Source organism: Macaca thibetana, chromosome 1 (genome assembly GCF_024542745.1).
Source record: "Macaca thibetana thibetana isolate TM-01 chromosome 1, ASM2454274v1, whole genome shotgun sequence".
Taxonomy (NCBI): Eukaryota; Metazoa; Chordata; class Mammalia; order Primates; family Cercopithecidae; genus Macaca; species Macaca thibetana.
The window spans coordinates 204,490,293-204,515,514 of NC_065578.1; the positions used below are offsets into that span (position 1 = coordinate 204,490,293).

At 44.5% G+C, this 25,222-nt stretch overlaps 1 protein-coding gene across 2 annotated transcripts in view; it reads right to left on the reverse strand.

Annotated features, from left to right (window-relative positions):
* Positions 1–25,222, reverse strand: part of PCNX2 (pecanex 2) — a 309,611-nt gene that overhangs the window by 19,341 nt on the left and 265,048 nt on the right. For both annotated transcript variants that reach the window (XM_050769598.1, XM_050769591.1), the window contains exons 26-28: positions 24,962–25,215; positions 17,488–17,721; positions 15,232–15,344 (exon numbers count right to left, since the gene is read on the reverse strand). In XM_050769598.1, the coding sequence (XP_050625555.1) occupies positions 15,232–15,344; positions 17,488–17,721; positions 24,962–25,215 (601 nt within the window). The remainder of the gene's footprint in view (positions 1–15,231; positions 15,345–17,487; positions 17,722–24,961; positions 25,216–25,222) is intronic.

The window sequence follows — 25,222 nt, forward strand, 5'->3', positions numbered from 1 at the left end:
CCCAATAATCCTCTAGAGACTACCAGCTCCCCAGAGATAATGACGCTAACTGCAGAATAATGCAGGAGCCTTTATTCTTCTTCTTTGCATTTCTGTATATCATTTTGGGGCTATGTTATTGGATTCAACCACAATATGGAGAGAGGAAATAAAACTAAACGAAACGTCAAATGGATCATTTAGGTTCTCAGAGAACATGCATTTCCTAATCCCACCATTTTTTTCAATGATGAGAGGAAGAGGCAAAAGAGTGAAGCTTAAAACAAAAGATTAAGCAACTTCAGCAAAGTCTCAGGATACAAAATCAACGTGCAAAAATCACAAGCATTCATATACACCAATAATAGACAAACAGAGAGCCAAATAATGAGTGAACTCCCATTCACAGTTGCTACAAAGAGAATAAAATACCTAGGAATACAACTTACAAGAGATGTGAAGGACCTCATCAAGGAGAACTACAAACCACTGCTTAAGGAAATAAGAGAGGACACAAACAAATGGAAAAACATTCCATGCTCATAGATAGGACAATCAATATCATGAAAATGGCCATACTGCCCAAAGTAATTTATAGATTCAATGCTATCCCCATCAAGCTTCCATTGACTTTCTTCATAGAATTAGAAAAAAATATTTTAATTTCATATGGAACCAGAAAAGAGCCTGTACAGCCAATACAATCCTAAGCAAAAAGAACAAAGCTGGAGGCATCACGCTACCTGACTTCAAACTATACTACAAGGCCACAGTAACCAAAACAGCATGGTACTGGTACAAAAACAGATACATAGACCAATGGAACAGAACAGAGGCCTCAGAAATAATGCCACACATTTACAACCGTCTGATCTTTGACAAACCTGACAAAAACAAGCAATGGGGAAAGGACTCCCTATTTAATAAATGGTGTTGTGAAAACTGGCTAGCCATATGCAGAAAACTGAAACTGGACCCCTTCCTTACACCTTATACAAAAATTAACTCAAGATGGATTAAAGACTTAAATGTTAGACCTAAAACCACAAAAACCTTAGAAGAAAACCTAGGCAATACCATTCAGGACACAGGCATGGGCAAAGACTTCATGACTAAAGCACGAAAAGCAATGGCAACAAAAGCCAAAATTGACAAATGGGATCTAATTAAACTAAAGAGCTTCTGCCCAGCAAAAGAAACTATCATCAGAGTGAACAGGCAACCTACAGAATGGGAGAAAATTTTTGCAATCTATCCATCTGACAAAGGGCTACAATCCAGAATCTACAATGAACTTAAACAAATTTACAAGAAAAAACCCCATCAAAAAGTGGGCAAAGGATATGAAGGGACACTTCTCAAAAGAAGACATTCATGTGGCCAAAAAACATATGAAAAACAGCTCATCATCAATGGTCATCAGAGAAATGCAAATCAAAACCACAATTAGATACCATCTCATGCCAGTTAGAATGGCAATCATTAAAAAGTTAGGAAACAACAGATGCTGGAGAGGATACGGAGAAATAAGGATGCTTTTACACTGTTAGTGGGAGTGTAAATTAGTTCAACCATTGTGGAAGACAGTATGGCGATTCCTCAAGGATCTAGAACCAGAAATACCATTGACCCAGCAATCCCATTACTGGGTATATACCCAAAGGACGATAAATCATTCTACTATAAAGATACATGCACACATATGTTTACTGCAGCACTATTCACAATAGCAAAGACTTGGAACCAACCCAAATACCCATCAATGATAGACTGGATAAAGAAAATGTGGCACATATATACCATGGACTACTGTGCAGCCATAAAAACGAATGAGTTCATGTCCTTTGCAGGGACCTAGATAAAGCTGGAAACCATCATTCTCAACAAACTAACACAAGAACAGAAAAGCAAACACTGCATGTTCTCGCTCGTAAGTGGGAGTAGAACAATGAGAACACATGGACCCAGGGAGGGGAACATCACACACCAGGGCCTGTTGGAGGCTGGGGGGCTAGGGGAGGGAGAGCATTAGGAGAAATACCTAATGTAGATGACAGGTTGATGGGTGCAGCAAACCACCACGGCATGTGTATACTATGTAACAGACCTGCACGTTCTGCACATGTATCCCAGAACTTAAAGTATAATAATAATAAAAAAAGAATTCAATTCAATTGTTTTTCATATTTGGCCAACACTCAATTATATAAAAATTACAGCTCCACACACTTACATATTTTTTTTAAAAGATGGATCTTTCAAGAGTATTCGGGTGTTCAGGTTCCTAGGATTTTCCTGCCTCGCTTCCATTTCCCACACATCACTCAGAGTTGCCAGGATGAAGAACAGGGGTATCACCCAAGGGAAATCTCTCAGAGCCTGGGGCCTTTAAATTTTGGATGAACCTGGGGAGTAGGTTTGGGAAAGCAACTCATCCTGCATTCCTAGGAGAGGAAGAACAGTTTCTCCTTTTTTTCCTGTGTTTTCTTTCTGTAAGTATTCTCTATGGCAGCCGCCTCTTACAACCCTGGTCTCTCACATCCCCAAGAGGTAGTTACGAGGCAAGTACAAGAAACAGCGTCCCTGACAGGGTCGGCTTGGGACAGGATGAGCAGGGCATGTGTGTGAAGGCAGTCTCTGAGGAAGGCTCCTCCTAAGGATTTAATGAGTTTGCTCACTGAGCAAGGCTTCTGATTCAACACAGCGCATTAGACCTGCACATCAGGGAAATAGTTCCACTGATTGCTATTTTAGCATTTCAATGTGATGTACCACTATCATTAATATCTAGGACTCCCTTGAGAAAGAGGCTGCCAAGGCTTCACGGCTTCAGAGCAGACTGTGGGAAACAGGAACAGCCAGGGGCTGGTCAGGTGGGGTTCGGGGTGCTGTGGCCTAGAGGAGCCTGGAATCTTCCAGAAAAAGATCCAAGAAGCTATCAAAAGCTTCCTGGGGCCGTGAGCTTTAGCAACTGCCTAAGAGGCACCAAGAAGACTATTTTACAACAGCAGAGTCAGGCTGCAGGTAGGCTGATGCCGAGAATGGAGGCTTCTAAACATGAATAATGACCACTACCTGCTCTCAATAGAAAACATTTGGAAATGCTCCCAGAATCAGATAGGACCTACATGCCAAAATGAGAGAGCTAACTCCTGAAAAATGGGTGGGATTTATTCAGGAAAGGATTCGGAGGGGCATGATACTTGCTCAGAATGGCCTTGCATACGCATAAGAGAAAAAGCTTTCTCCAGATGTAGAGATGGGGATAGTGGAAAAGGAAGATTAACACCCAGACACCCAGCGCAACATCCACAGACAAAAGAGAAGAGCCAGGAATCGCAGGCATCAGCCTAGTGTTTGCCCAGCTGCATGTGCCCAGCAGCCATCAACTGCTCACTCACCAGCAGAAGAAAGGCAGGCTCCACAGGCTGCCTTTCTAAGATGCTTGAGTTCCATCGAAGGCCACCAACAATGGATATTTTCCCTGTCATTTCTATTTTCAGAGAAAATGAGACATTGGGGTGCTTCCTGCTGTTCCATTACTGAAATGATTCTCAATGTAGAAAACAAAGTCTGAGTTAGAATTCCACTAGATTGGGGATATTATCCCCAGCACCTTAGAGATCAAGGCATCCTAAAAGGAAGGTGTTTCATTACCTGGGTTTTTTTCCCCCGAGAGAATGAAGAGGGGGAAGGTGGCGAGCTGTGACAAGCCAAGCGGGGGTGGGCGGCAGCAGAGGTCTGCGGGACACCTGCAGCACATTTCTGTTGGAGCTTCACAGGGCTGTCTTTTCAAAGCTCTATTGAGAAATGACAGGCTCCCACCCTCAGGCCAACAGCTGGAGCTGGGCTTTTATTACTGGGAAATAGTGTTGCATCTGAGTCATTCAAGGTTGGCCTTCCTGGGGACTAAAACAGCCCCCACTCCCAGCCCTGTGGAGGATGTCAGTGAAGCAGGTCATCTTATCATAGTCGGTCAGCTGGGAAGTCAGTGGTGTGGGATTACACGGGGGCAGAGAGGGCAGGCAGGGCCCTGAAAAAACCTGGCACATGTGTAATCGTGTGTTAGGGGAGCATGTTCACACATAGAAGACCAAAGACTATGGCACTGAGATAAGCTGGCACTAGCTTCCATGGCACCATGGAAGTGCGAAATACTGTCATAAATAAAAACAGCACTAGAAAAATGTCATGCTTTCAAAGATGATGAGGAGCTAACACTTGAGTACATTTCCTTTTTAACTGGAAAAAGCTGGAGTATATTGCGTAGGCTGTAACACTGCGCTACTCATTGCAGAATGAATCCGTCACTTGCTGTTCTTCTGCTTCCTCACCCACTTCCTGTGACATAGCTGGTGGTTATGTGTGTAGAGGGGAGGCTGGAGCCTCAGTGCAAAGCACAGTTGTTTACAACTTTCCTGGAAACGGCTGTTCTCTGGCTGGAGGCTGGTGCCATTTCCACGATGCCCAGGACAGCCCCCACCACAAAGAACCCTATAGCTCAAAATGTCCGTAGTGCCGCTGCTGAGAAACCCTGCTTTTTCAGAAAGACAGAGTAGCAGTGGAGGAGAAGTCTCCAAGTATTGGACAATGGGGTCCTTATCTTAAGTCTTAATGAACCTGGGGATGCCGAGAGAAACAGCTCTAATGTGGGGATGGTTTCTGCAGGACTCACAGGGGTATCTCCAGCACAATGACTGATTTGTTCATTTTAGTTAATTGCCAAACAGGCCTGTACATACTATGTTATTTACAGATTAGCATTGTGAAGCGCCTTCTGCTGCCGCACACTGCCATAAACGGAACGCTTGTAGAACATATGTAAACAATTAAGTGTGATTTACTGGCTAGGTGTCCCATGTTTACGGATTAGTAACAGAAATACTCAGAGTGTGTGTGTGCCCGTCTACCTAAGTCACTGTCCCAGGCTCAGATAGCATCTCCACCTCGGGGACTGCAGCAAGGTCTCTTCATGTGTGCCTTATTCCTCTCTGTGGAATCCAGCAACCACACACCGGTTTCACATCAATCCCATGCTCCTGACCACACTCTCCTGCTGTAGTTCCCCAAACAAAAACAACGATCCAAAGGTGTGTACAGTGCCACATGCCTGTAGTTTCAGCGACGTGGAAGGCTGATGTGGGGAGTTCAAAGATGTAGTGCATTCTGATGGCACCTGTGAGTAGCCATTGTACTCCAGCTTGGGCAACATAGAGATGTCCTGTCTCTTAAAACACACACACACACACACACACACAAACAGCACACACACACACACACACACAAACAGCACAGTGTTCTAGATGACTAGCACCATCTCTGAGTAACTAAAAGTGAAACAGAAGGAAACACTCTCCATTTGTATGGTGACTTGTGGGTTACTAAGTGCTTTCCAGTCTATAGGCTCCTCTCATTCTCACAGATGCATGATGTAATTATTATAGCCCTTCCATATGAGAAGACACAGGCCAGAAAAAGTTGAGGAAGAGAGTAAGATGGGTTGGAACAAATACTCAGTATTTTATGCCACACTGAAGCAGCACAGAAGAAAACCCACAGCTGCTTCCAGGCTACCTACCTCTCTAGCAAACATGGAGTTGCTTTTATAATGTGTAACTAGAGTCATCTTCTTCTTTATAATTTATTTTTTTGAGACGGAGTCTCTCTCTGTTGCCAAGGCTGGAGTGCTGTGGCGTGATCTCAGCTCACTGCAACCTCCACCTCCCAGGTTCAAGTGATTCTCGCACCTCAGCCTCCCAAGTAGCTGGGATTACAGGCACCTGCCACCATGCCTGGCTAAATTTTTTTGTATTTTTAGTAGAGACGGGGTTTCACCATGTTGGCCAGGCTAGTCTCGAACTCCTGACCTCAAGAGATCCACTCGCTTCAGCCTCCCAAAGTGCTGAGATTACAGGCGTGAGCCACCACATCTTAAAGGCCTGCTCAGAGCTGTGTGAGAATGAACTAATCCCTTTAAAGGCTTCAGTTGAGCCACAACACTGAAAGCGCTGTGAGTATAGTTCTTGAACTCATCCCCATCTCACCCCCCTAATTGGTGTGTATACTCTGCACAGACCCTGAATTGAGAGTGTGTTAATACTGCTTTCATAAACTCCTTATCCAGGAAGTTACTCCATTGGCTCTAAAATCAGGACCACCCCTGATTGGGATCCCAGCTCTCTCCTACCTGGTAAAGAACATTCAGAAAGAACACTCGGTAAAGAACACGTGATGTCCCCCAAATAGCTCCAAGGTGCTTCACTTCCTCTAGAGTTCAGGTGCTGCACTGAGAGGCAGCATATGGGCCTACAGGGTTGGAGGGATGGGAGCCAGGAGCTCCAAACTGAAGCTTAAATCTTGGCTCTGATACTTGTCTCTTGCCCTCATTATCATCAATTTCTTTCTGTGTTCACTCATATGATCAATTACTGCCAGGCATATTTAGAGACTTGGTGAGGGTCTTGCTAGGAATTTCTTTCCATGGGTGACCCAGTGCACAAGTGGGGTCTGCGGACAATGGGTGCCTGTTGGTGAGGGGGTGGGACAATTCCAAATACACCCCAGTGTCCAGCATTCACCTTGTCCTATGGGATCAAAGCCTGTGTCCTCAATGACTCAGTAAATGTGTCCAAGTGAGCTGTGTATGGAGGGTGCACAGTGTCAGTACCTCCTATGGGAAAGGCACTGGGCTGGCAGGAAAGGGCAAGATGCCATCCCAGGGGTGAAGCATCCCTGAGCTCAGGCCACACTGAGCATCAGAGCCATGACTCCTGCAGCAGGCTCCATCAGCAGCTCTCAGCATCACAACCCAGCACAGGACAGGTCCACAAGGAAGCATGCGTAGGTGAGAAGGTGGATGCCCTGGAGCAGCTGGGCCACCCCAGGGAAGTGTCCATGCAGAGCTGGGGGGAGTGTGGTGCGTTCCTGCAGAGCAGATGGAGATTAACTGCTGGGAGATGTTGTGGACAGCAGGACAGTGTGGCCAGTAGGAGCGAGGACTCTGGAGTCTGGGCATGACTCTGTGGTGAGACCCGCACAAATCACTTCTCTGTGCTTCAGATATCCCAGCTGTGAAATTGAGCCAATAATACCTATCTCATCCTCTCTCATGCTTTCAGAGAAGATGAAATGCATTAACTCTCCTAACTCGCATTAGCACTCTGCCCAGTACCTAGTGGGCACCGCTGTAAGTGTTCACTGATACTGTTATTGTTATTTTCACCCCTGAACTAGTATATTTCAGCAGTCAATATCCAGGCCACTGTGGCTTCAAACTAAGCACGTTTGAATTGCAGAATCTCATATAATCACTGGAAATAAATTATGTTGGCTAAAGGATTTCAGCAATATTGGTGATATTGCTTCAAATAAATCATAAGTGTGAAATAATAATTAACAAAAGAGAAATAACTAAAATGCAAATTTTAATTAAAAATATATTTTGAAAGTATGTTTCACCTCATGATGTTTTAGCAGCAATAGTTCTCTGCTCGGAGGCTCCACATCAAGCAGACCAACTACTATTGTCTGGTGCAAAATCCTTCATAAGCCCGGCCTGATGACCAGGTCTGGGCGGGCTATAGAAGAATCAATCACTCGGCAGCTTGTTCAAAATCACAGATTTCCAAATCCAAGATCTAGAGAATCCATGTCACTGGTTTGGATGGAGTTTGGGGTCTGTATTCTGATCAAGCTCCCTCAGTGATTCTGAGGTTTGGAGTCACGGGACCAGAGAATCTGCGGTCTCCTAAAGATGCCAAGACATTTCAGAGAAGCAGGGAGCTGGAACCTGGAGGAAAGCCCATACGCCAGGCCGGGGTGGGAGGGGCCTTGCCACACTGCATTAGAATTTAAGGTTCCAGAAACTTCTGTTCCTTTGTAGGCTATCATTTTTTTTCCCCTATGTTTTAAACTTAGATATTTTTCTCATGTTCCAAGATTGTGATTTTAGCTGATAACATGATTTTAATCTCCTAGGTCAGATCTTGCATCCTGTTTACTTTATCGGATTCTGATTTCTGAGTTTCCTTAGTCTGGCAAATGGACCTTAATTTCCTTTACAAGATCATCCACTGTGACATGACAGCTGGCCCCAGTGTGAGGCCTCATCTCCAGTGGAAGTTCAGGAGGAGAAGTTGAGATGATGTCCTAGATTTCTGAAGAGAATATTTCCTTAGCACGCTGTGGGTGGGAGGAGTGTGTAGATGGTAGATGGAGTGACCTCAGACCACAACAGTGACCTCCTGCCACAAGGCAGCATGCCAGGGCTTGGCAGAGCACACTTCGGTTTGGCTTGTTTCCCTATCACTTTTCAAGATCAAATGTGCCTTAAATTTTCTATCCTCTTAGAATCTTACTCTACTCTGAGTCAGTAAATTTTTTTTTACAAACAAACCTGTTGCTTCTGTAAAATGCAGCCATCTTCTCCTAACCTCTATTGATGGAGCATCAGCTAGAATCCGCCTCATCGCCTTTCATGTATTTGAAGACAGTAATCCAACCATCTCATAGCCGCTGTGGTCACTGAAACTATTTTGACTTCCTACTAAAACATCTCATTATATCTGGATGGCTTTCTTCAGTGGGAGACACAGTTTTCCAAGAAGGTATGTCTCAAACCTTAAATCTAAAAAAATAAGTGTTTTCTTGTCACATCCATATGAACCCATTCCATCTCCATAACATATCAACATTTTATTTAAAGACAATTTAGATAAAGGTAGTCTGTTGCTCACTTGTATTTGGCATCTCATTTAAGATGATTTTGAATTTACTCATCTTCCCTAATTTTGCATGCATATATTTTTCTTTCTTCAGGACTACCCATCAAATCTCTGTCACTTTTGTAAAGTTAAGACATTTCTCCCAACAAATCAGTCAAGTGAAGCGTATCTTTAAGACCTACCTGGGAAGCCAGCGTTCACCATCACCTGATGTCCTTTAGCACTAACTATGTAAGAATGACTTGTTGCGTCTCCTACAGTACACCTAAGAACATACTCCCCATTTAAAAATTATACAACCATAGAGCACTATGCAAACATACACAATTATGAGCCATTCTTACTTTGCACTTGAATATAATCATACTAAGTAAAAGATTAGCACATTGAGGCTGGGTGCGGTGGCTCACACCTGTAATCCCAGCACTTTTGGAGGCCGAGACAGGCGGATCACCAGGTCAGGAGTTCGAGACCATCCTGGCTAACATGGTGAAACCCTGTCTCTGCTAAAAATATAAATATTAGTCAGGCGCGGTGGTGGGTGCCTGTATTCCCAGCTACATGGGAGGCCGAGGCAGGAGAATGGCGTGAACCCGGCGGAGCTTGCAGTGAGTGGAGATCGCGCCACTGCACTCCAACCTGGGCGACAAAGAGAGACTCTGTCTCAAAAAAACAAACAAACAAACAAACAAACAAACAAAAAAAAAAACAAAAGATTAGCACATTGAATCCATCATTGTATAAAAACAGTAATATGACCAAGTAGAGTTTATCTTGGAATTGTAAGGGTGTTTCAACATGAGGAAATCTACTAATGTAACACAACATTAATAGATTAAAGGAGAAGAATAATATCATCTGAATTATGGCCCCCAGTTCTATACAAATTCAACATTTTTTTTTTTTTTTTTTTTTTTGAGACAGAGTCTCACTCTGTCACCCAGGCTGGAGTGCAGTGGCGCGATCTTGGCTCACTGCAACCTCCACCTCCCAGGTTCAAGCAATTCTCCTGCCTCAGCCTCCCATGTAGTAGCTGGGACTACAGGCGCCGGCCACCAGGCACAGCTATGGTTTGTATTTTTAGTAGAGACAGGGTTTCACCATGTTGGTCAGGCTGGTCTTGAACTCCCGACCTCAGGTGATCCACCCGCCTCAGTATCCCAAAGTGCTGGGATTACAGGCGTGAGCCACTGCACTCGGCTTCAACATCCTTTCTTGATAAAGCTTTAGCAAGCTAGGAAAAGAAACTCCCTGCCTTCATAACAGTGGTTTCATAGAAACCTAAACCAAACCCCATTTTAAAAATTAATTTTAATTTTAAGTTCCATGGTATATGTGCAGGATGTGCAGGTTTGTTACACAGGTAAATGTGTGCAATGGTGCCAAACCCCATTTTCAATGCTCAAATATTAGGCTCATTCCCATTAATGTCTGGATTAGGCCAAGGATGCTATGGTAGGCAGAATAATGGCCCCCAAGGATGCCCATGTCCTAATCCCTGAAACCTGTGAGTAGGTTACCTTACAAGGCAAAAGGAATTCTGTAGATGTGATTAAATTGAGGATCTTAAAATGAGGAGAGTATCTGGGTGGGTCCAATGTAATCATAAGGATGTGAACGAGGAAGGCAGAACCCTGTGTTCAAGTCAGAGAGATTTCAGGATGCAACACTGCTGACTTTGAAGATGAAAGGGGCCACAGGGATGTAAGCAGCCTCTAGAAAAGGAACGGATTTTCCCCTCAGAGCCTCCTTCTGGAGGGGATGGAAGCTCCACAGTCTTGAAGACACCATGACTGTAGTCTGCTGAAATCCATTTAGGACCCCTGACCTCTGAGACTGAAATATACTGAATGCACAATGCTTTAAGCCACCAAGTGTGTTGTAACTTGTTATAGCAGCAGTGCAGCATCAGATGCCGAACTGCAAAGTGGTGCTGCGGGCCTTAGCCAGTCCACTAAGAAAAAGAATGGAGTTATAAACCTTGAAAAGAAAGAGTCAAACTGTCACCATTTTTAGATATGTTTTTCTTTCCACCAGAAAATCAGATAATTAATTGAAATATTATTATGTTAATAACAGAGTTCAGTAGAAGTGCTCAGAATGGGATAAATGTTAAAAAATAACTTCCTGGACACTAGAAGTAACCAATTGGAAAATGTGAGAGAAGAAACGGTTCTGTTCACAATCACAACAAAACTATAAAATACTTAGAAACAACTTCATTAAGAAATTACAAATCTCCAAAAATGATAAAATTTTACCAAAGGAGTTTTAAAACTAAGCAATCAGAAAGATACACCATATTATTAAATAATGCTCATTTTGTTTTCTCAAATTAATCTGTATATTAAATACAATCTCCATCAAAATTCCAATGGAAATTCTAAAACTTTACCGTGAAGAGAAAATGAGCAAGACTAGCATGCCAACAGAAAACTATAAAAGACAAGAAGAAAGTAAAGACAGGAGGACTTGGCTTATCAGATGTCAGAACAATGTATCACTCCAGTAAACCAAACAGTATGGCATCATTGTAAGAACAGACAAATTGAGCACGTTAGCAGAAGCAAACCCAGAAGTACTCCATTTATGTACGGGGATGTAGTATCTAGCAAAAGTGGTACTTCAAGTCAGTGATAATTTTTACTAATTAATTAATGATGAGATACCAAATATAAATGACCAATAAACATGAGGAAAGATTCTTATTCCTTACTGTTAATAGAAATGTAAGTTCAAATAAGAACAAGATATCAATTCTTACCCCTACTCACAGGTTTCAGGGATTAGGACATAGGCATCCTTGGAGGCCATTATTCTGCCTATCACAGCACAATCTGGACATGAATGGGAATGAGTCTAATATTTTAGCATTGAAAATGGGGTTTGGCACCATTGCACACATTTACCTAGAGACTAGAAAAATCCAAAGCAATGGAATGCCCAGCATTAGTGAGCACATGGCAAAAAACTATTGTTAAAAGTGCACATTGGAACAGCTTTTTTGGAAAGCAAAGCAATTTGAGTGTATCTATGATATTATGATTTTACATATATATAATGATTTTATTTTAATATTAAATATATTAAATTTTTATTATTTGATTATTATTTATGATATTATGATTTGATAGATAGGTTTTCATCCACAGTTCCAGGCTTACAACTCCCACAACTCTTGTTATAGTCCTTTGTTATAATGCGGGGGCACTTCCAGCCTTAGAAGCAGGCCTCATGAAACAGAATCTCTCTCTGTGATCTCCTGTTCTCCTTTTACCTGGCCAAGGCAAGACTCGAATCTGACAGTGGGTCACAAGACCCTCATTCCAGAAAGGGCCCTGTCCCATATTCTGGAGAAAAGAATGATGCACACAGAGGCCCAGAAGAATCTGAGCAGACCGGCCTTGCTGGGTTTAGGTAAAGCCCTTTGTGCCCAATCATATTTCTGCACAGCTGTTCAAGTTTCAGTCATGGACAACCAATGACGCTCCATAACAGGCCCAAAGGACGCACAGTTCCAGGGGCTTCTACAGAGTGAACACGTGCAGGTAGACAGGAAGGTGAAGAAGAATTCATCCACCTGCCTGGAGAGTGGCACACCCCAACTTCACAGGGATGGAAGCTCCTGTGCTCAAGACCCTTTCAGACCTGGCCCTATGCATCTCTTCATCTGGCTGTTTATTTGTATCCTTTAAAATATCCTTCATAATAAACCAGTAAATGTGTTTCCCTGGATTCTGTGAGCTGCTCTAGCAAACTAATTGACCCCAAAGAGGGAATTGTGGGACCCCCCATATAGAAGCCAGTCGGTCAGAAGTTCGGGCGGCCCAGACTTGTGGGCCTCAACCTTCAACCTGTGGGATCTGACACCAGCTGTGGTCAGTGTCAGAAGTGAACTGGAGGGCACCCAGCTAGTGTGCAGAGCTGCTTGCTTGCAGGGAGAAATCCCATATATTTTGGGGCCACAGAAGTCTTCTGTGTTGATGAGTGTTGTTGTTTTTGTGTGAGAAGAGAGGAAAAACATGGTTTGAGAGTTTTTCCCTAAACAGTATCTATAAAAATTACGCGTAAAATTTGTTTGAGCTCTGGAGACTATTTTTTTCAAGTCAAACTATTTATGGCACCCTAGCAGATTAAATAGAAATCCCAGCTGTCGGTTGAAGAGCGGTGGGGCCCTGCCAGGCTCCAACCTCCCCTCCCACTGCATCTTCTACCCCGATCCCCAGGCACATCCAACGAGGTCAGAACTTCATGACTGCAGACCATGGGCTTAGGGTGGGATGTAAAAGAAGTTGTCTTTTGTAAGCAAAAAAAAAGTGAAAGTGTCTTGGAGGATCTTTCTATGTGAAAGTGAACCAGTGAAGTGAACCAGACCCAAATAACCAAGTGTTTCCCTAGAATACTGAGAGGATTCTCCCCAGAGTTACCTCATCACCATGTCTGCAGCAAGTAGAGTTGATATCGAGTATGAGAAACTATCTGAAACAAAGGAAGTCCCATCAAAACAAAGTTTAAAAAAGCAGCTGGTAAGCATGGTGTTTAATTAAAGAAAAAGAAATAAAGCGGACCAAACAAGAACCGCCTGATCAGGAATATCTGAACAAATTACACAAAGAACAAGACTGAAAAAGCCTTTGAAAATGTCTTAGATATGAAATAATATTTGCAACTTGAAGTTTATAAGACATTTCAAATTGATCCAACAAAAGAGCTTTTTAAAATCATTTTCCCAGGTGCTACGAATATCTCAAGAGTCATTTTGTGATTTTAAGTGCAAGATCCTATGAAGCCCTTCTCAAACACTGTTCTCTGCTTACCATTTAGTGAGGAGCCTGATCTTGGGGGCTACATCATCATGTTTTATGAAGCCCACAGAGGAGTCATCTGCTAGACCCGCAGCAATCTTCAAGCTTAGTCCCAGATGGCCACAAAGAGAATGCCCTGAGTCCAGTGTGGGACTGAGTCAGGTAAGAGGACAGGGAGAGACTGGAGGCCAGCCAGCTCCTCCCCAGGAGATTGGCCTAAAATAGGTATTAACATGAGACTTTAAGGGTCAGACTTTTGGCATTTCTTACCTGTAAAAAGGATCATGTAATTCTGAGATGTGGGAGATGAAAGAGTAGTTGATATCAGAAATTCTAACTACCGTCGGTTCTTACCTGTCTCTCTTGGTGACTCCAGGCTCTGCCTCCAGAGGGAAATGGAAAGCACTGCCAGCCACAACACTTTACCCTTTATCAACTCACAATTCTTACTTGATGATACCTCCCAACAACTTGCCACCAGTGTAGATTCACAGCTGCCCCTTTCAAGAAGGGCATTCGGAAACACAGTCAACAAGTCTCCCTGGGCTTGGTTACCTGACAGCCCAGAACTGTGAAGGTTGCTAAACAAATAGACAGGTGGGTTTTGCCCTTAACAAGCTTATAATCCCACCTAACGACACAAAACTCACTCAAGTCAATATCAAAAGAACCCCTTTTGCAGAGCACCATCAACAATATAATATAGACACAATGAAGCAAGTTCAAGTAGAAAACATCCCGGGGATGGGGCGGAGGCTACGTAGAGGCACCCTTTCTTCTCTAAGCTCCCTAGGTTTGTGTTCTCAAGCTTGGCTGCCCATTGACATCACCTGGGAGCTTTTGAAACTTGGAATTTGTGGTCCCATCCACAGACGTGCTGATAGAATTGATTAAATATCCTGGGAATCAGGATATTTAAAGGCCTGACAGGAGATTGTAATGCGCACGTGGGGTTGAGAACCACTCATCAAGGTGATTCCACCTTGTGGGCAGGCAGAGTTCAGCACCACGGCCCATAGTGCTGAAAAAGGGGACATCTGTGCAGTGGCCGCTGATTTGGGTGATTTGAAGCTGATTGATGAAATTTTAAGAGCAGTTTGGCATGAGTACTGTTTCTTTGGTGGACACCACCACCTGAGTGACACAGGGTGCCAGAGAGCCAGCAGAGTTCGATTTTGTTTTTGTTCTTTAAAAAGACAGACATGAGCTATTTGCCCACTGAGGGGAGAGACCCAACAGAGAAAGGGTTTGAAAAACAGAAGGAGCATCCAATTCAACAGCGCCCCAAGGAGACGGGGTGAAGCAGGGTCTGGACTAGAGCACACATGTGAGGATTTTCTTTTATGAAGACAATTAGCGGAAAGGGAACTAACACTGATTGAGCACCAACTCTGTTAGGTACCGGGCTAGGCACTTCATAGGCATGATTTCATTGAATCTTCCCAGCAAATCTGCAAGGACCTCTGTAACAAAGAAGGTCCTATACCCAGAATCCCTGGGTCTTGACTCTTCCATGTGAATGCTATTTCCAAATCAAATACTCCAAAAGAGCAGTGATCAAAAAAATGTTCTTGCAGGCCCAACATAATTTATTATAAAAAGAACTATCTGAAAATAGTATAATAAGTCCAGCTTCAAAATAAAGAAAATGATTGACAAAATGTGTCAAACATGTAAAAGTGGGTGCCTGTGCCTAAGAGATTCTAACTTCTCCCCACAGGTACCTGATGGCCATATTGTGAGCGGCCGTTCCCAGAGCTCTCCTCCCCAGGGTGCACAGGGCGAAGGACAGGGTCACCAAGGGAGAGTCCTCGTCACTGTCCAGGGTCTTTGAAGGCTGAAAGAGCAAGAAGTTAACTCAGCTTTCACACAGTTTCCAATATGTACCAACACAGACTCATAAATGTAGAGTGACAGTGGCTTTGTAAGTCAGCCACGTGGTCATCCAGTCCCCTCTAAGATGACCTCACAGACAGGGAACGCTCAGCTTCCTGGAGCAGTTTCTGCTGTGGTTGGACATGAAAAAATAAATAAATAAATAAAAATGGAAAAGTTATTTTAGGAGAGAAAAGGGCCTACAACATGGGCTGATGACCTGCTTTTCTGGGATTTGAAATATGGCACTTCAGGTCATAAAGATGGGCAGTGATTACAGTCAAATGGGTGCCCACCTTAACACTCTCCAATGCAAAGGAGAGGCATGGTCGAGCAGGGAGAGAAGAAGAACTTGGATCCAGTGTGAAGGAGAGTCCTCTGTTCTCTAACAAGGAGCCCTGTGGGTTGACTGCTTGACTGTAAGTCCACAATCAACAACCAAATTAAAGGCATCTTTCAGCTTGGGCATGGTGGCTCATACCTGCAATCCCAGCACTTTGGGAAGCCAAGATGGGAGGATCACTTGAGCCCAGGAGTTCAAGACCATCTTGGGCAACATAGCAAAACCCCATCTCCATAAAACATTCTTTAAATATTAGCCAGGTGGCCAGGTGCAGTGGCTCATGCCTGTAATCCCAGCACTTTGGGAGGCCGAGGTGGGCAGATCACCTGAGGTCAGGAGTTCGAGACCAGCCTGGTCAACATAACCAAACCCTGCCTCTACTACAAATACAAGAATTAGCCGGGCATGGTGGTGTACACCTGTAATCCCAGCTACCCAGGAGGCTGAGGCAGGAGAGTCACTGGAACACGGTGGGGCAGAGGCTGCAGTGAGCCGAGATTGCGCCACTGCACTCTAGCCTGAGCAACAGAGCAAGACTCCGTCTCGAAAAATAAATACATAAAAATAATAAATTAGCCAGGCATGGTGGCACGTGCTTCTAGTCCCAGCTACCAGGGAGGTTAACACAAGAGGATCACTTGATCTCAGGAGTCTGAGGCTGCAATAAGCTATGATCGTTCTGCTGCACTCCAGCCTAGGGAGAGTGAGACTCTGTCTTTTAAAAAAAATTGTCCAAAGTCAGCTTAAAAAAGAAAAAAAGGGAGAGTGGGGAGATGCAGGAGAAATTTAAAGTCAAAATATCTTTTGCAAGGAAAATAAAATAATTTCACGAACCATCTGAGGAATGGACAGAGCCATCATGGAGCTATAGCCGATAACATCAATCAATTCTTTGAATATCTCAACTGCTTAAAGAGGCCTGGCATGAGTTAAGATTATTATCACACCTTCTTCGTGGTTGGTCTGAAGAAAGCAGGTTCTGCCACCTGCTTCTTCTCCCACCTGTTTTTAATCACCCATAAGAAATTCACAGAACTTGGCTAACGTTGTGGTTTGGTTTACTCTCTCTAGCACATGCCACATACTGCATCAGCTGCTGAGGAAGTTGTTTCTAACTTGTATCCCCATTTTCCAACAACAACCCGTGGACTCAGCTTTTCAAATCCTAAGAAGCAAAGTAAACCTGCTCCCTGCATTTGCTCCCTCCCCCTTCTCCTCCTCCCCTGTCCCCTTCTCCTCTTTTTGTAAACTGTCATAATTCTTGATTATATTTCTAAGAGGCAGGATTCACTTCCAGAAGTGTTCTCAGCACATAAGCAGTAACAGCACAGACACACAAAATAATGATGACAGAAGTTAAGTTGGACCATCTGATTGCTAAATAGAATTTTCATGTCCATGATTTAATATGTTCAGTAAATCCCCCCGATTTCAGCACAGATAGACTTGGTAGGGAAATCCCAAAATGTAATTTTAAACAAAGAAGCTTCAAATGTTTAAAAGTTATAATAGAGGCTTAAAACTTCGCTGGCCCTGAGCACTGCAAAAAGGGATCTATCCCTTCAACTGTTCTTCATTGGAGACATGCCATATTGATTCTCCTATTTAATTTTGCTTACCTTCAATAAACATCTATCCAAATAGTGCTTTTTTTCTATCCTCTATGTTAAAAGTCTACCATAGAATATAAGAAAGAACGGGCATTACACTGTTCTTTATTAAACTTACAGTCCATGCCTCAGTCCCCACCTCCCTGACCTACCTCTTGTGTTTTCCGTGCGCAGTGTTGAATCCATTCTAGATAAACATTGCAGAAGCTAGCTCGTGTGATCCCCTGCAGACACGGGACGTAGTCATCATCAATGTTAATGTTGAACATTGCAAGGTCACGCTCAATGTAATGCCACTTGGCAAAGGGTTGCAGGGACTTCAGAAGTGACTCATTTTTGATCCAGGAGAGGAGTTTGGGAGACGTTACCATATAGTATATTATACTCTGCAGAGAAAAAGCAAGGTTTTGAGCCCTTACAGCTATTCTAAAGCCAGGAAGATTTTATTTATTAATTTAATCTTAGAAAGTAAATCAACCTCAGGAAAGTAAGAGACATGAAATCCCTACATGTGGTATCATTTGTATTTTCCGCTGGGTGTAAAGCACAGAACTCATCTGAGACATTTCTAAAATGTCCTCTCTTAAGGGTTATCTTAGGGGAGAGGAAAGTGAGAAGAACGTAATGCTAACAGAATGTAACAGAACAGAATTTCTGTGATGAGGAAGAATGACAGTCAGCCCCATCCCTTCGGAGAGAAGCACGCAGAAGCACCGTTTGCTGGGGTTGCTGTAGGCTTCGGTGGGTCCTAGACTAGCTTCAGCTTAGAGACTGGGATAGACCTTCCTCCAGAGCCTTAACAAAAGAGTATTTAATGAACTAAAACAACAGGGTTTTCAGTTTGTTTGTTTGTTTTTTGAGATAGCAGTGTCTCTCTATGATGTCCAGGCTGAAGTGCAGTGGCACAGTCATGGCTCACTGAAGCCTTGAACTCCTGGGCTCAAGCGATCCTCCTGCCTCAGCCTCTAGAGTAACTAGGGCTACGGGTACAAGCCACCATGTCCGGCTAATATTTTAGTTTTTATTTTTGTAGAGACAGGGTCTTGTTGCCCAGTCTGGTCTTGAACCCCTGCCTCAGCCTCCCAAAGTGCGAGGATTACAGGTGTGATCCACTGTGCCCAGTCAAAACAACACAGTTCTTATGGAAAGTATTGACGATGTGAAATTGTTGTCACCTTCACACACTTAATCCTGAGCACCCAGACAGTGGACATCTGTGATATGTTCACAAGTAACCCATGTTTCCTTCTTAATCAGACACTGTACTTATGAGTCCCACTTGGGGAAAATGCCTCCCTTGGGCTTGATTATTCTGAGTAACAGCTTTGTGGAAAGCCATTTTGTAGTTTTTGAATAAATTCCTCCATCAAAAAGGCTAGCACCTGGCCTCAAGAAATTGAAATGGGACAGAGGAAATGAAAATCCAAGCCTGATAGGCTTGGATCAGGATGTGCTGCTGCGGAGTCCCTGCCAGCACGCACCGCCTCTGCCGCTCCATTATAACAGAAAAATGCAGGTGGTGCTTGGGGCTATTGAGGCTGAGGGGCACCCCTGGAACGAGGCTGCACATCTCATCGTGAAATCATGAGGGGCTGGAGGGCTCACAGTGTTTGATGCAAGGAGGCAGGGATGTGTGCTCCTGTTATAAACAAACGCTTAATTGATGCTCTTCTCTGTTTATAAAAACATATTCTTTTTAAATGAGAAAGCAGAAAACGAATATTGGGTGGATGGAAACAAAGTCTTCAGTGACTGACACCTGTAAGTAGAGTGGGCTGAGAAACCCTTTTCTAGGGGAGCCCCCACCCTCCCTCTCTGGCTCTTCCCTCCGTCTGGCTGGGAAATAAAACCCAGAGCTCAAGGCCTCAGGTTACTTGGGTATCTGGTTTCAAGGTTTTTTTTAGGACTTCAGCAGGTGAACAGACAGTCTTTGATTTCCACTAAACAACTGCAAACACATGACTTAGGCTCTCTGCTGTGAGGACCAAGGACAGCCTGGACTTTGGGGAGGTTCATCTGTGGTTCATGGCTTATGCTCTTCCTTCTTTTGGGCACATCTTCTATTACACTCTACAGTCTACCTGTCCCAAAAATGAGGAAGTGGAAAAATGAAATCTGCAGATAATAACTAGAATTCAGTGGCGTGCCTGTTCTCCCATCCTCTGTAACACCCCGCGATAACCATCCCGGCCTCAGGGAGGCCTTCGACATAAGGAGGAAGGAAGAGAGGGAGTGATGGAGGAAGAGGTCAAGGAAGCTGAAGGCAGAGGTGGGAAAGAAAGACATGCTAATGATGCCCACGTTGCATGGCTGTGCTGAGGTTTAGAATGAGACAATGTATATGAGGAACTTAGCACATGGCCTGGCCCGTTGATATGTGTATAGGTGGAAAAACAGTCATGTCTTTGACATCTGTGACTTACCTACCCAGCAAGCAGGATGAGCGTGGGACTCAGAGGGGAGGCAGGCAGTGGCAGCAGTAGCAGTAGCCCAGGAGAGGTTGAGGCAGAGGGGCGAGGGAACGGGGATGGCATTAGGGGACAGGAGACCCGTTGTGTCTGTGGTGGTCACCAGAGTGCACATCTGATATTCACAAATAGAAACTTTGAATCTGGAGGGTTTTCTCTTGTCTCCTTGCTGGCTGGATCATTTAAAGACAGTTTAAGTCGTCGGCCCAAAGTTGCAAGCAAAAGAGAGTAACGATGCCCATGTCCACGAGCACCGCTTCTCAGCTGAGCGTTACAAAGGGAAGAAAGAAATTTGGTTTCTCTAAATATCTAGCTCTAGTGAACATCTGGTCTAGTTTTTCCCCAATATGGCCTAATCACATACCAGATAGGAATAACAAACAAAGACTGAAAGAGAAAAGTGTATGTTTTCATTCATTGCTAGGGAGGAATTAACCCCACAATCGATGAAGTCAGAATAGTTAATGAGGACTTTGAATTCCAGAGGTTAACACTTCCTCCTCTCCGTCTGGCAAAACCCTGCAGTGCTGACTTCAGAACAGAACCCAGCTTGATGCTCAGCTTTCTAAATCACTGCACCGACACTTCTCACCAGGAGAAAACAGAACCACCCCAAATGGTTGCAAGTCATACCCTATCTCCATTTAATTTAGGCAGAACTTCTGTCATGGAGACATAGTCAATGAACACTGTAAAATCTTTCAGAATCTGTCAGGAGGAAGTGGATACAACACTAAGTAAAACTGATAAGTTGGGGCACTGACAATGAATTGATGCGGTAAACCTAGACTGTGCTGAAGGCAGGGCCCCTCTGAATAAATTCATGATATCTGGCTCCTCCAGCAGGGATTCTCCTGGTTCCTCATTTTAATTGTAGATCGGCATATTCTTTCAGACAACTCATTCTAGGAAGGGGGGCCTGGCAGGCAAACCAACCTGTCGGGCTTGTTTCTGCAAGGCCAGTGATAAGCAGGTCTCCTCTCTAAAAGAACTGCCTGGAAACAATGGCAGCAGGAGAGCCAGGCCCACACAGAAAGCGGCAGATTCCTTGACTGCTAAGAGGGTTTTAAACACTAATAAATTGAAGAGAGATGGAGGAGGCACGAGGGAAAACCTCAAGTCGCCAGGAAGGAAATGATTTCAAATATATTCATAGAGGGTGGGGGAACTGACCCAGTTTATTAGGATATTTTTTAAAAATCCTTTTGTAGTAAAGGAATTATTTCAAATTTTTCTTCCTTTTAATTTGCCTTTCCAGTAAGAAAATAATAAAGGAATGAAATCAAACTCTTGAAACTTTAAGTAATTCAGAGCTACAAAGGCAACTTTGTTCACCCAGCAACCATACCAAAGAAGAAAATAATTTTTTTTAACCCCAAAATGCTGTTTCTTCTGTTCTAATAGGCAGTTAGCCCTCCTGAAATTTCCCTTAACTAGCTGCAGCGGGGAATGAGTGCAGGTTCCGAGCCACCCCTTGCTGAATGGCAGGAAAGCACTGAGTCCTGTATTTGGAGGCAACCTCGCAGGATAGGCCCGGCAGTACCAAAGTGAATTAAACATGAGGGCACCGTGAGGCCCCATCTGCCCCAAAATCTCAGCCCCATCCTGAGTGCTGACTTGGGAGTTAAGAAAATTCTTGTTTCTGTGGGGCACAATGATGTCTGTAGTAGCTCCAAAGCCTAGTTGTATATCAAATCACTTAGGAAACTTATTAAACAATATAAGTCCTTGTGTCCCAGGAGGTGGAGGTTGCAGTGAGCCGAGATCACGCCATTGCACTCCAGTCTGGGCAATAGAGTGAGGCTCCGTCTCAAAAAAAAAAAAAAAGTCCTTGGGTTCCAGCCCAGGCCCATGACATTTTAATGTGTGGGTAGGACATGGGGATGTGTAATTATTCAGCTCACGAGGGAGGAGAGGAGTCTGTTCCAGGTTTGCCCTGGCTCTGGCTTGTGAGAGGCGCCATGATAGGTAGCACACCTGTGTGCAGACACTGCCTGTCTCTCCTAGCCTACCTACAACTCCCATTTTGCCTTCACTCTCCTTTCTTAAAAAACAGAGTGGAAGGCATTGTTTCCCCACAAGCCAGCTATTACCCAGCAGGTTCTGGGGGGCCGTCTTGAGCCCCCTTCCATTTGCACATGATCCTGGATTTGTCCAATGGCAAACTGTCATCTTAGAAATCATCTAGGGGACAGGGAGGCCCATTTCCAGCAGTTAGGAAAAAGAAAGGTGAGTATCAACTAGCCATCCAAGGAAAGAAGGCATCAAAAAGCTGGTCCAGTCATGGAACCCCCAAGGCCTCTGTAAAAACCAACAGGGTTAGTCCAGGGAGGATGGACCGAGACAGGGCATCTCACTCTCACTACTCCTCCCTTCTCTCCCACTCACGGTGATCTGCTGGCCCCATGGTGATGGGTCGGGCCTGTCCACATGTCTGGTTCATGGAAAGACAGGGATGTGGCTCAATATTGAACCCCGTTCCCACCACCTGTGCCTGTAGCAAGCCACCAGACCCTTGCCTGAATTAGGATCTCTTCTGTCCAGACTGTATGGCCCAGACTCCAAATCTATGTTCCCTGGAACCTTTGTTCATTTAGTACAAAAAAACAAATTGGGCCATGCAATATATAGGTCATCAAACAGAGCTCTGAGGACCCAAAGAGGACTCAAGTGTGACTTCTCTGTTTAGGGAATTACCATAAAGTGAAGCAGAAGAGGTTTGCAGAGGAAGGGGAGGTAAATGTCGGCCATGGCCCTGAAGGGCAGGAAAGCACTGGGCAGCCAGCTGGTGAGGAAGAGCTGTTGGAACTGAGGTTGGAGGAGAAGGTGCGGGCATGTGGGAGGGAGAGGAGGGTTCCTACAGGAGGAGTGAACAGTGTGCAAGCATGTGGGGCAGGGAGCACAGGTAGTGTGTGCACAGTGTGTACACAAAACAGTGAGAGATGGGGGAAGAGGGGTGGGAAACACAGCCAGTAGCAACAGTGGAGTTCTCAGGGTAGCAGATGAAAGAGTCTAGTCTAATTCTTGAGGCAACAGGAAGATGTCAACTCCAGGGCTTATCTACACGGCCTGTCCAGACCTACACTGTTAGTCCTTGCTGCCCCCTTCCAGCCACTTGCTTCACTGGCCTGTGAGTCCTCTTGTTTACTCAGTCCCTGGATCTAGCTGTTCATGCAACCACCCCATCCTGCCTCCTGAAAACGAAAGGAAATACTCAAGCGACACTTTCCTTGTTGAGGGAGAAAACAGAGATGGCTAGTTACCATTTATCATCTGCTTTCTCCTTCTTCCGTGAAGGTACAATTTCATTCTGGGCTCATGGCCACCCAAAGTACACTTTCCAGACCCTCTTCCAGGTGGCATGTGACAATGTTCCGGCTGACAGGATACAGTGGGGAGGATGCTGTAGCAGCTTCCTAGAACCTCTTTAACAGACAGCTGGTGCGTGCCCTTGGTCTTCATTTTCTGTGTCCTTTCCTCTATCCCTTAAAGCCTGGAACTTAAATTGTGGAACTGAAATTTTGGAAGATGGTTGATGATCAACCATCTCAAAGTCCAAGAGAAATAAGCCTCTAACATGCATGCCACTCTTATTTCATGGCTCACTGCCAAATCTAACACAACTGGTATATTGAGTTTGCCTAGAGTTTAGAAACAGAAGATAGGCCATAACTCCCTGGTATGCTTCCCAAATCTTCCCCCATTTACATTAGGTTGGACAAAACATGTGTAGTTTTGTATGAAATTTGAATATAATGTTTTGCATCTCTAGCACACACAAAGATGGCAAGCACAAACGGCTAAATCTGTTGTAAATATGCTGCCACAGAAAACGGTTTTGCAAACATTTTGTGTAGCAATCACCTAGGGGGATGAGATCTAAGAGTTACTTACCCCCTGACTATCTTCTGTTTCCACGTAGCTTCAGCAGCTATTGTGGATTTTGGGAATCCCCATTACCCAGGCTGGAGTGCAGTGGTGCAATCACAGCCCACTGCAGCCTCAAACTCCTAGACTCAGGCAATTCTCCTGCCTTGGCCTCCTGAGAAGCTGGGACTACAGGTGTGCACCCCATATCTAGCTAATTTTTATTTTTATTTTTGTAGAGATGGGGTCTTGTTATGTTGCCTAGGCTGGTCTTGGACTCCTGGGCTCAAACAATCCTGCTGCTGCCTTGGCCTCCCAAAGCTCTGGGATTACAGGCGTGAGCCACCATGCCTGAATTTATTCCAAATTTCTCAATGCCCTTTGTTTGTTAGCTGGTTAAAACTTTAGGTGCCATGTTATCTTTTCATTCTGTGTTTCCTCATTTCTGCTGGACCACCTGCCTCAGCACGCTGGCAGGGGCCTTTGTGGTCTCCGATGGATGAGCTTCCTCTTTTTGAATAGCATTAAGATGTGACGCATACCTGTGGGCCATCCAGGATTTCCACCATGCCAAGTCCCCCCAGACCTCCAGCACAGGACCCACAGCAAAGATCTCCTCCGCCACACGGCCCTCGCCTGCCCCTTCCCCTTCGGAAAACACCTCAGCCCCGATGAACACTACACATCCTCAGGCAGGTCCCACACTTGTTTTCCAAGAGACTTACTCCAAACTGCCATGATTTCTGAGGTTGAATACAGATTGGGCAGAGGTAGGCACTGAGCAACTGAAAAAATATGTTATTCTCCATGTGAGTTAGGAGGAAAGGCTGTCACAGCCAATTCTGACTGGATGGTTTAGCTACTTTTTGAGTTCTCCTTACGAACTTAAAATATAATTCTGGTTCTAAAGTGGACACTGTGCAGAGCATCTAATCTGACTCTTATAACTCAAACATGGAGGCTTAGTAATAGTTCTAGGATATTTAAATTTGTCCTCATCATCAGGACAAGCAAATCATGCTGTGCTGGAAGAGACAAAGAAAACCTAGATAAGAAAACGAACTGCCTATTGGTGCCTAAGCTTAGGATATGACCAGGGCACAAATCTCAGGTTAAGGCAAAGCCCTCTAGGACTTTTCCAAAAGTGACAGTTCCCCAGATGGCTGGGCTTCCGATTCGGAAGCTGAGGATGAGAGGCTCAAAATTTAGTTTTCGACAGAGCTCTTTCGGAGCTTCCTGTACCATCCTAGCATTTCTGCTTTAGACAGGTGTTTGGGAAACAGAGCAATACCTTGATGTAGTAGCGGATGAGGATCCTTCGGAGGTCAAACACCTGCAGCATGGTGGCCGCGTTGTTGTCCAGGATGCTGTAGCCCTCCAGGATGTACTGGGTCCGCGTGATTTCCCAGGTGAGCCAGCGGAGGTGAAAGGCAGCATTGCAGGACAGCAGGTGGGGCAAGTGGCCTGGTTTGCAGCAGCAGCAGCCTCTGTCATCCTCATCGCCCTCCATGATGGCTTCCACCTCCCTCTGCTGGCAGTAGGTTCCTGGCCG